A 12,348-nucleotide genomic window follows, 5' to 3' on the forward strand; every position below is an offset into this window, starting at 1 on the left:
CTTATTCACAACACATGCTATAAAAAATACAGAAGATCCAGGATTAGCAAGGAAACTCGTCAAGGATTTAGCCGACACGAAAAGGTATAAAACGAGCACTCGAAGAAGAGCTCGATGCCCAATGTCAAACACATCTATCTACTTTTCAATTTATTTTTCTTCTTTCTTTACTTTTATCTTAGCATATCATAGCCTAATTATAGTATATATCATTACTGTATAGCATCCACCGCTATAATACAGTAGGATTAGATTAAATGGCAACAACCCTAAGTTACTCGATTCCGATCAATTGAGTTCTTACTTACATGATCACATCTATCTAGTCACAACCGGCTAACCATTAGCTTCAATCATATGTTCTTATAAATCAATTATATATTTATCTCTTATTTGTTTATTTCTTTAAGTTATTTATACTTTGTCGATTGTAATGGACCACATTCAATTAATAAAATTGGCAATTTTCGACATTTCTTTTATTTATATGTTCATCTTTATTTTTTAAGGAATTTATTGTTTTTATTGGTGAAAGAATCAATCTTTATACATAAGGCAAAAAGGATCCGTAAGGAATGACTAACCTTTATCCTTTCACAAAATGCATGATTGTTGATCACTGGCGGTGGTTAAGAGGATGGCTAGATCTTGTGTCTAGTTTATAATCAATCTATTCAACGACTGGTTGTACAATTCATAATGAATGGCAACATCCTGTACCAATGGTTCTTCAACCAAGTCTTACTATGATGCGTGGACGGGATAGAAGCTACAAAATTCATGTCTAAAGTCCACGATGGAATCCATGATCCACATATGAACAATCACATGATGGCTAAAAAGATCATATGCCTAAGATACTACTGATTGGCTATGAAGACAGATAGCTGCCAGCACATTAAGACATGGTTCAAATGTCAAGTGTGCGTGAATTAGATTCACACACCTGCTTCTGAATTATACAACCTGACAACATCGTGGCCCTTCTCACTGTCGAATATCAATATCGTCGGCAAAATCAGCCCTAAGATATCTAATGGCCATGAGTATATCCTGGTAGTATTTGAACAATTCAAAGTCAATAGGCACCAACTAAGCCCCTATTGACCATAGATGAATGGAGGGATTGAAGCTAACAACAAGACGCTTATTCACTTTCTCAAAAAGATAGTAAAAACATATGATAATTGGTCAAAGAAGCTTCCATAATTCTCCTAATAATCACACATCCTTTAAAGTAGAAACCATACTCAATGCTGGTAAGAGAGTGTCTAATCCCTTCTTGTCTTATAACTGAAACTCTTACTCAAAATCTACGATTGTAACCCAACCACCGGCATCACTAGAGTTGGGGAATCTTATGGTTCCCCGACCCTCAAGCGATTCTACGGTTTGTAGTTAGCCATAGATTTCAAATTTCATTTGGTTAGTGGAGATTCTAAATCAAATATATTTTTATATTTGAGTCAACCCTACATTTAAATCAAATCAAAATCAAAATTGGTTAACGAAAAAAGCCAAGAAAGTGAGGGCTTTATTCTGCCACGTATACTCGTGCATAGGCGAACGTTTAAAGAGAGAAATGTATATAATATGTAAATGCATATATATAATACAGAGGAAAGCTCACACATGCGTAATAGTTCTCATGAGAATTCACGAGAACTTTTTCAAAACCATCTCTCATGATATGAGCACAAAATCTTAATCGTTCATGTGATGTAGCACCCCATGAAATCCCAAGGGGCCAACTTTCACCTTGATCTAAAAATTTTGTAGTCCATGGCATAGATAGTTTGGATGATAGTTGCATTTTAAAATTTTTGGGCCATCCAACATTCATCATGAGACAATCCCTGATGCCATACACATATCAGAGCAAGCCCCACATGCATCCTTATAAAATAAACTTATTTTAGGACTTGTAAAGCTTATTCTAATAGGACTCCTAGAGAAACCATCGTCTGACCAAATAATCTTTTTTAAAGGATTATAAAAAAATTTAGTTGCAAAGGGATTACAGAGGTTATTTGGATTGCTACAATTGCCTATAAATGCTTTAAAGCTTGGAAACACATCACAACTCTGAAACCTGTTTGAGATTATAGCTAAAACGGCATTATATATGTTCGAACATAATCGTTGATATTGTATATATTATATATATTAGAACACAAATGTTGATATACACTCAGTAATTTCTGGGACCCACCGTAATGTATATGGTACATCCATCTTATCTATCGTGTGCATCCCTTGGTACTCTCCGATAACAAAAAATAAAATAAAAATAATGATCATCAACTGGAGTACACAAGGGGGAATTATGGGACATCCACCATTAAAACTTTCAAATTGCATTTGGGGGCCACTGTGATGAGTGGAGAACATCCTATCCATCCATTGCATTCATGCTTTGATACTTTCTTAGGGCCTTAAAAAATTACTTCATTTTTCTGTAATTCGATATAAATACCTACTTATAAATTGTAACACTTTACAAATTAGCTAAATACATAATTTATTTACCAATAAACATATTACCATTTGAAAGCCAAACAAAATAGCACGTAAACACTTTACACCTGAAAAAAAATTTGAAGGAGTTTACCACTTAAACCCTACCAATTGCCATATAAGGGTGACAGAGGCACATAAGTCACCATGCAAATTTATGTCCACAAGTGGATGCCATGTGTGAGATCCGAGCAATCCATCAGATTTTGGCCCACTTTTTAGATGCTTTTGGGGGAAATTATTCATGTCCACTAATAAGGCGAAGCTACAATTTTATGAAAAGACGTTGATCCCTACGATAGAATTAGGCCACCAACCATTGTTCCCATTTTATTTTTGGGCAAGGGTATGTTTAGCACCTTCCGTACAGTTTATGGAGTATTACAATAATTACCAAAGAGTCCTTTTTCAAGTTTCGTGTGATTTTTTATTTCTACTATCACTTTCCATTAACTTTTTTTAAATATACCCAGCTAGCGTGTGGGCCTCGTATACGAGCATAAGGCATGAAGGCGATCTGTTGATCAGGCGGTCCATAATTTAAAAACAAATCGGTGGTTTAAAATAAAAAACTATACCAAAAAATTTTGGACCATCCATTTATTTCAGAGATTGTGGACCATGATGCCATCCATTTGTTTCAGACGTTGTGGACACCTGAGTTTTGGATTGACCTGATTTTTGGATTTCAGGATGAACACAAGGCAGCACACCTGATGGATGGTGTGGATCTCATGCAACTTGCGCCCCATGCAGGGCTGAATTAGTTGCAGGCACGCCCCCTATTCCTACCTTGAGTCACGCTAGGTAGCAGGGCCTAAGTGGGCTGGTACACAGATGATAAATCGTCAATCGATTTCAGTATCGCCGCTGATGAAATAGAGAAATACCAAGGCATCCAACGCAAGGAAACATGAAACAGGAGACCCGTGACATCACGCCACGTGTGGAATCTGGACCATTCATCTCTTCTCTCCCACCATGAACAGGCCCTGGACGATCCTCAGGTGTGCCAGAGGATGATAAGAACGGACCCAAAATAAAAATAATAAAAAATAAAATAAAATAAAAATGAAGAAGAAGAAGAAGAGCAACAGTAGCATCAAGGTTGGACTAGCTCACAAGGGACCTCTCTTATAGGTATATTGTTAAACTGCCGGGATACATTTTTCTAGATTGCACCCGAAGAACTCTTACCATCTCTAATTTCAGCTTGTTCATTGCTCAATTCGTTCTGTTAAAAGATTATATATATGTGCATATGTGCATAAGAAATATGAAACCAGAACATTTTCAATACATAGTCAATATGGTGAATTTGGATAAACAGACCTTAAAAAGTAAGGGGAGCAAAACATAACTTCTACCATGCACTTGGAAGTCTCTCTTAAAAGGAACTTTCCCCATTCCCTGTCAAAAAGGGGTTACATAAAGGTGAAGAGCGAAGTCCCACCAAAACAAAACATATAGAGAATGAAGAAAGGCAGAAAATGAAAAGGTTTGAAGCTTTTTAACAGTAATATGCAAAATACATGTACTAATCACCCTTGCAATAGCACATGAAAACTGATGAGAACTCAATGGGCACTGTGGGAAACACGTGGGCAGGCCTCACATTGCCTGTCATCGATTATCTACTGCTATCAATGCCTTCTTGCCTTCCTCTCCCTTGGGATTCTTTACTCTAGAGTTCTGGGAATGATCAAAGAATCGCCATTCATCAGAAAATTTTCAAATACTAGCATAATCTGACTATTTAAGTTGATTGCATGATTATAAATATCACAGGAATTGGATTAGGGCCCCACGCAACAGTGCAATACAAGTATATACTGGAAATTGGACACCAAATCATTCGAAATTCACCGCTACCTTGAAAATACAGAGACCTTATGTATTCATATAGTTCCTTATGTACAATGGCGTATTGATAAATCTTATTGGGCTCCAAACAATGACACAATGCTACTAGGACTGCATTTACAACGCGATCCAAATTGTCAGAAGTTCTACCAACGCTGCATAGGTGTACATTGACAATGTGACCAATGTAACTATAAAGATGGTGTTGGAGGTCATGAAATCAGTAAATATGGGCAGATACCAATGACAAACCTGTACTGACCATAAGGATGATGAGTACAGCTTGTGTATGGAATCTGCATGGTGTTTACACGTATTTACTGATTATGTGGGGCCCACTCTATCTTCAACTCTATAGAAATTGTCCAAAATTCAAAGGTACCAGCACCCAGAATAATGCTCTAGCATGCAAGTGCAATGAACAGCTGCATTTCGACTTGTCAGCATTTACATCACATATCTGAATAGTCCATTAAAGCCTGTCTCCTCTTCTCCCACTACTGGACAAATATCACAGCAATCATATGGTTCTTAATATCTGTGACTGTGCCTATCTTCCATAAACAATCTTCTGCATCCATTCTACATGCCACTAACTGCACAGTTTGGATCATCTGATCCTTGTGAATTTTTTAAAGCCAGCCTATGAAGAGTGCACTGTACCTAATGGACGGTCCAGATAGCTGATCTAGATGCTACCGAGTCCAAATGAAACTATGTGCATGGAAAAGTTCCTGTACACTTAATCCACTAGATCACTACTCAATATCCCATGTATATCATTTATCAACACATATAACTTCTGGAGTTGTCAATTACATGCTTCGAAACTGAGATTTAAAACCATGGTTGTTCAAAATACTTGCTTTTTTGTATCATCCCTTGATAATTTGATTCTATATGAATTGCTCTAGTAAAATCAGGCCTTTTGAACACTAAATAGGAACAGAACATTAATTATTGGGTTGGATGTGTGGGGTCTTGAATAAACTAAAAAAAAGAGGTATTTTTCTCTCCTTCTTAGAAATTAAGCAAGCTTATTCCAAAGAGAGAGGAAGCCAGTGAAGCCAAGAAAACCAAAGAACTAAGGGAAGGCCATAGAGAAAAGTAGAAACAAGCCCACAGCCCAAAGGAAGTTTGCTAGAACACATACCAACACATTGCGAATAGATACATCAGGACTTCAGCTGTTGACCCGTGTTTTATTCGGTGACCCAAACCGTTCATACCATAGACCTCATTCTGTGAATGGGGGTTTTCCATAAAAACTCTCATAGTGAAAGATTTACAATGTTTGATTATTTTCAAAGGCTGACTAGACTGTTCATATTCAAAGGAAATAAGTCAAATTATCAAATCATTGAAATATTCCAGTCGAGGAGATTTTAGGTTTTGTCTGATCCCCACCCAAAGTGAGGCCCCATCATATGAACAGTTTGGATAATTAAAGGTGACCCCACATCCAAAAGCTGAAGCCAGAAGTATCATATTGCAATGCATGGGGATGCATTGTAGCAAACCTCAAAAGAAAAGGGGACAAGGAACGATAGGGAACAACTACTTAGTCACCAATATTATTGACATAATACACCGAATGATAAAAAGTTGTAGTGTTGTATTACCAAAAGCATAAAAAGAAGAGAGCATTTATCATATGGGTATATCAATTCCCAAAAGATCTTTTGACTTGTTCCAATTCCTACTGAGTTCTTCCCTTTCCCCACACTAGCATTAATGGGTTTTCTCTAAATATAGGCAATCCCAAGATTATTAATTAAGAGTTACCCTAATCTTAAGCAAAATAAGACAATTAGGACAAGAAACTACAAAAAAAAAGAACAAAAATAGGAGAAAACTGAGAATATATTGTTTTTAGGGGCTTCACCACATCACAGTTAACCAGCATCATTTAAGTTGGGGTCCATCATGCACAATTAGGGATGGCAACGGGCCAGTTGGCCCAGCCCGGTATAGGGTTTAGGCTCCAAACTTGGCCCCTGAGGACCAGGTTTGGGCTTTAAATGTAGGCCTTGTGTACCGATGATGAATGGCCTGCCCTGCCTCATTGACCGGGCTCAATCATCAAGTGAGCCACCACCGAATGTGTAGTTTGAAGACACTTGCGAGTGGTTCCCATCCACCATACCCCATTCACCATACTCGTAGCTTAAAGACAATTGTTGAATGTGTGGCATGTTTCAATGATTCAAACCATTTATATGATGGGACTTTTTCCTCTCTTTTTTTTTTTTAACACGCTCCTACACCCCCACGCACACCCACACCAGATGGGCACTCATCCCTGGTCTCAATGTTGAAACAAAGTTTGTCTCCCACTAAGACATGGAGCTGGACCCTTATATGATGGGACTTGGAGATAAAGGATATCCAGAAACCAAAAAAATAATAATCTTGGATTGAACTATCTCAAACATTTGATTACTTCTATCTTTTTTTTTTATAGGGCTGTTCTCAAGCCTAATCCAGCCTTGTAGGCCAGGACCTTTTCAACATGATTAGGGCTAGGGCCAGGACCTGGGGGGACTAGGTCCATTGCCACCCCCATCCCCCATATAATGTGACATTGATACAAGACAATCCAAACCAGTAGCCCTGTTGTTGGAAGGGTCAACAGCCTGAAATTCACACTGATCAAACAAGCTTAACTATCTGATTATGATTGGTGAATCCAGACAGTTGACCATTTTATTTAAATCATCCATTTGAAAGCCACCACTTGATGGTTAGAATCATTTGATCGGTGTCTATGCTCCACCCACAAAGGACACTACAATGTGGACAGTCTGATTTTCAGCACCATGCATGGAACATGAATGGTGGATGTGACACACCAGAGCTTCAAAACTTAAATATCAGTATGAGAAAAACCTTTTGATACTTTGACAGAGGCCAGTGTGTGAATGATGATAAACAAGCACTTAGAAATTGTACATCTCACATCCAGGGTTTAGGCTCCAAACTTGGCCCCTGAGGACCAGGTTTTGGCTTGAAATATAGGCCTTGTGTACCAATGATGAATGGCCTGCCCTGCCTCATTGACCGGGCTCAATCATCAAGTGGGCCACCACTGTATGTGTAGTTTGAAGACACTTGCGAGTGGTTCCCATCCACCATACTTGCAAGTGGCTCCCATTCACCATACTTGTAGCTTAAAGACAATTGTTGAATGTGTGGCATGTTTCAATGATTCAAACCATTTATATGATGGGACTTTTTCCTCTTTTTTTTTAACACACTCCTACACCCCCACACACACACCCACACCAGATGGGCACTCATCCCTGGTCTCAATGTTGAAACAGAGTTTGTCTCCCACTAAGACATGGAGCCGGACCCTTATATGATGGGACTTGGAGATAAAGGATATCCAGAAACCAAAAAAAAAAAATCTTGGATTGAACTATCTCAAACATTTGATTACTTCTATATTTTTTAATAGGGCTGTTCTCAAGCCTGATCCGGCCTTGTAGGCCAGGGCTTTTTCAACATGATTAAGGCTAGGGCCAGGACCTGGGGGGACTAGGTCCATTGCCACCCCCATCCCCCATATAATGTGACATTAATACAAGACAATCCAAACCGGTAGCCCTGTTGTTGGAAGGGCCAACAGCCTGAAATTCACACTGATCAAACAAGCTCAACTATCTGATTATGATTGGTGAATCCAGACAGTTGACCATTTTATTTAAATCATCCATTTGAAAGCCACCACTTGATGGTTGGAATCATTTGATCGGTGCCTATGCTCCACCCACAAAGGACACTACAATGTGGACAGTCTGATTTTCAGCACCATGTATGGAACATGAATGGTGGATGTGACACACCAGAGCTTCAAAACTTAAATATCAGTATGAGAAAAACTTTTTGATACTTTGACAGTGGCCAGTGTGTGATGGATGATAAACAGGCACTTAGAAATTGTACATCTCACATCCAAGTAGTCAAATCAAACCGTCCAAATTATTTCAACCCATTTAGATGCATCATGAACCAAGAATTACGCTTATTTGATTATCTGACTATCAGATTGTTGGGAATTTATTGGATGGTTAGAAATGAAAACATCAACGGTTCTATTTCCGCAAACAAGTGTCCACAAATAGGAGGATAGGAACGTTCAACCAATCTCATATTAGTATTGTGACTTCACAACAGTTGGATGCACAATCTTGTCAGTTCTAATTTTCAGTTAATATATGCTACGTGTATAATTTCTAAGTGGCTGCATATCAAGCATCCTACGCAGCCTGAGTATCATATAAGTGCTCCATCACTAATAGTCCTCTCCTGTCTGGAGAAAGCAACATCTGACCAAAGCCAATAATATAACTTAAGCTGCCATTGTCCTTATCAAGTCTACATGGGCAAAACTGTAATTTCATGCTATTAGTAACACCTTTAACATGGCAAAAAATGGTGGGGAAATCGCAGGGCTAAAATAGCAATTTTCTAAAAGGTGAAATTTAGCATAATCCTTGCACGCAGAGAGAGCCAGAAGGCGAAAAACCATAAAAAGAAATTCCATGAGTTAATCGAAAAGTTTAAAAATAAAATAAATAAAAATAAAAATAAAAACCGACTGGTCATTGTGCAAAAGACTAGGGGCAAAACGGTAAATCTCCGCAGGTGGAAAAACTCCAACCGACTCCAAGGCAACGAATAGCGAAACAGTCGCAGATCCGGAAAAAAGGAACGCAAAATCAACGGAATATGAAACAGATCCGAAAAGGGACTAAAAAAGATCGGCAGGGGCAAAATGGTCATTTTCCTCTAAAGTGAAAATCAACCTCATCTCCTCCCAAGTGAGGGTTTGCAAGTGAGGGTTTGCACAGGAAAATTGCCTCAAATTACAGGATAAGAAACGAAATCTATTTCGAATATGAAGAGAATTTGAAGAAAAATACACACCGTCGATTGCCGGGGCGGCGGTTCCAGATCGATCATCCGCATCGACATCTTCGCAATCTCAGAGATCGCCGCCTCCCGAACACCCGGAGCATCGCTAGCCAGCTCCTCGTACGCGGCCTCGAACGCCTCTTGCCAGAATCTCGGCAATCGGATCCGACGGCTGTGAGTGTACACGTCCCACATGTGCTTCACCACCTTCTCCCTCTCTTCAATTTCCTGCACGCAGATCACAATAATGACACCGATGCGACAGATAGAAGGCCAGGATCTTATCTGAATCGAAAGGGCCATATACAGAGAGAGGGAGACGTACAAGGACATCGAGATCATCGTGGATAGGAGCATCGATGTCGTCGGAGAGCCGGTTTAGGTTTCCAGCGGACCATTTGAGGGTGACGGTGCCTGTGAACATGGACCAGAAGGCGAGGAGGAGGATCGCTGCCAGAGCCCAGAATTTGTACCGTCCTCTGCCGAATAGAGCTGAGTCCGTCGCAGAAGCAGCACCGTCTTTCTTCGTCGTGGGGAGATCGTCGTCTTTCATTTCAAGATAAAGGGGTAGATTGGTAATATTATCTTTGTAATGTTGGAGTGAGATTTGGGGGAGCTTGGTTGGAGTTATTAATACGAGAGATAGAAAGACAGAGGGAAGAAGGTCACAAAGGACTTTTGTGGAAGCGGATTCGGTCAGGTCAGGGTAACACCGACTTCGGTCAGGCCGCGACCGTGGGGCCCACCTCGATGAATTTTTTGTATATCTATGCCGTCCATACGCTTGTTAAGATCATTTTAGCTTAGGAGCTAAAAAATAAATCAGATCAAAATCTCAGGAAAACCACACCACATAAAACAGTGGTGATTGCCATTAAAAAGTTAGTGGGCCACAAAAGTTTTCTATCAAGCTGATACTTGTGTTTTCATTTCATCCAGATCTGTATGACCATATCAACAATTTGGATGTCAAATAAACATTACAGTGGACCTAAGAAACTTTTAAAGGTGGATATTCAATCACCACAATTTACTTCGGTTTCAGAGGTGGGAGTTCAGTCCCCACTGTTTCTTTTGGTGTGGCCCACTTTTGAATTCGATCTAGTTCATTTTATGGTTCTCAATGTAGCATGAGCTGGCGAAACTGATGGACCGAGTGGATTCCACACAGACATCGTGGTGGACCCCATAGAGCTTTGTGTTGAAGGAACTCTTAACTTACATCCAGCCCTCATGTTATAAACCGTTTTTTTTTCTGGTGGGTTAAAATGTTAAAATTGCATCGGTCGGTGATCCTAACCATCAGTGTAATAAACTTTCAACAGTTGAATATTGATCTTCTTCTTTTTAACTACGTTTGAGGGCGACTGTGAGGTCCATAGGATTTTAGAGTTTTCATTTTGAGCCATTCACCTTAGACCCATCTCTTGAACCGTTCTGATTACCGAAGCCAGATCCTGGGGTAGAGTGAAGGGCCAGTAAGAGTACCGTTGAAGTTGTTCCGGAGGACAGGACAGTATACAATGGAGGAAGGGTGGGGGGTGGCCCACAGACCGTGAAAGTAAAGTGAGCAATTAAAATCTAGACGACCAACGGAGGTGTGGATCACCGTATCAATGGTTTCGTTCGGGGGTTGTTTCCTAACCGACATCTTGATACGGAAGCAGATTGGGGGACGCGGATTGGGTGAGAACCCCACCTGTCCCGAGATCAGCACAGGCAGGGGCTATGAGGGGCTACTTTTGTGTATGGATTTTATCCACACCGTCCTTCCATTTTGACGTATTATTTTAGTGTGGAACCCAAAAATAAGGCAGATCTGAGGATCAAGTAGGCCACACAATGATGATTAAACTATCACCGTTGAAAACTTAACTACCACCGTTGAAAACTTCTTGAAGTCATAGAAGCTTTTGATCAAGTTGATTTGATATTTGTATTTTCCCTTAATCCAGGTCTACGTTACATTATAATTAGGCTGGAAGGCAACTAAACACAAGGCCTTGTGAACAAGAAAGACCGCAGATTATGTGAGACCGTCATGGCTCTGATCCATAGCTCAAGTGGTAGACTGAGGGAAAGATACCTCGTTTCAACATTGAGGTCTTAAAGCAGATCCAATTATTAAGTGGACCATACAGTAAGAAACACTGCTGATTGACCATCCCATTGAAAGCTTCTCAGGGCGCACATGTTTCCCAAGTGCTTATTTACCATCCAATTTGTTGATAAAGTCACGTAATCGTGGATGAAGGGAAAAACAAATATTGGCCTGATGCAAAACTTTTTTGGCTCATTAATGGTCAATCACCACTTTTTTCTTATGGCATGGTCCACCTAATTATTGGTCTACTTTATTTTGGAAATATTATCTTAAAATGATATGAAAAAATAAGAATACATGTTACATACATGAAGTAGGCCCCATGGTAAGGGCCACACTATCTTGGATTAGGCTGGGTCTCACCTAATCTGCTCTTGTGGGGGTCATTATGACAACTGAATGGCCCACTTGAGCCTTGGATCTGCTCATTTTTCAGCCTATATCCCGAGTGAAATGGCAGTGTGGATAAAACCCATACATTAGAAATGATTGAACACCCACCATTAAAAGTAATTATGGGAGCTTATGAAAGTCTTCGATCAAGCTAATACTTGTGTTTTCCATTCATTGATGTTGTAAGCAAGTTAAACGCCAAATAAACATTGTGGTGTGCTCCAAGAAGGTTTGGATTATGGGTGCCATTGTGCCTTATTTGAGCTCATACTCTAAAATGAGCTCACAAAGCGAATGGATGACAAATAAAACACAAGCACTATGGTGGCCCATGGCAAGTCACCACCCAATTTCCCATTCATGCTAGGATTGGGTCCCTATTGAAAATGAGCTGGATTGGTATATACTCTCGCAGAGAGAAAGTCATGGATGCTACATACTCATTAAAAGAAAATTACATGCATTGCTATTAGTAACTAGTCCAATCTTTGGTCTTATTTAGATGGGGCTCCAATTCGACAGTGGCTGGTGTTGGAAAGCTTTGTAGGGCC

General features: G+C 39.7%; 1 protein-coding gene across 1 annotated transcript; it reads right to left on the reverse strand.

The window, feature by feature from the left end:
• Nucleotides 1-3,818: 3,818 nt before the first annotated feature.
• Nucleotides 3,819-9,965, reverse strand: LOC131229182 (uncharacterized). Its single transcript, XM_058225071.1, has 3 exons — nt 9,626-9,965; nt 9,313-9,528; nt 3,819-4,209 (listed from the first exon to the last, which is right to left on the reverse strand). The coding sequence occupies exons 1-3, from the start codon at nt 9,851-9,853 to the stop codon at nt 4,141-4,143; spliced, it is 513 nt and encodes a 170-aa protein (XP_058081054.1). The 5' UTR covers nt 9,854-9,965; the 3' UTR covers nt 3,819-4,140.
• Nucleotides 9,966-12,348: the final 2,383 nt, after the last annotated feature.

This window comes from Magnolia sinica, chromosome 16, assembly GCF_029962835.1.
Source record: "Magnolia sinica isolate HGM2019 chromosome 16, MsV1, whole genome shotgun sequence".
Lineage (NCBI taxonomy): Eukaryota > Viridiplantae > Streptophyta > Magnoliopsida > Magnoliales > Magnoliaceae > Magnolia > Magnolia sinica.

Excerpts from the sequence above, each read along its gene's own strand:
- LOC131229182 (XM_058225071.1), bottom strand. The coding sequence starts at position 9,853 with ATGAAAGACGACGATCTCCCCACGACGAAGAAAGACGGTGCTGCTTCT. Across the intron at positions 9,529-9,625 it reads ACGATGATCTCGATGTCCTT|GAAATTGAAGAGAGGGAGAA; the intron begins GTACGTCTCCCT and ends ATCTGCGTGCAG. Across the intron at positions 4,210-9,312 it reads CGCCGCCCCGGCAATCGACG|AACTCTAGAGTAAAGAATCC; the intron begins GTGTGTATTTTT and ends GATCATTCCCAG.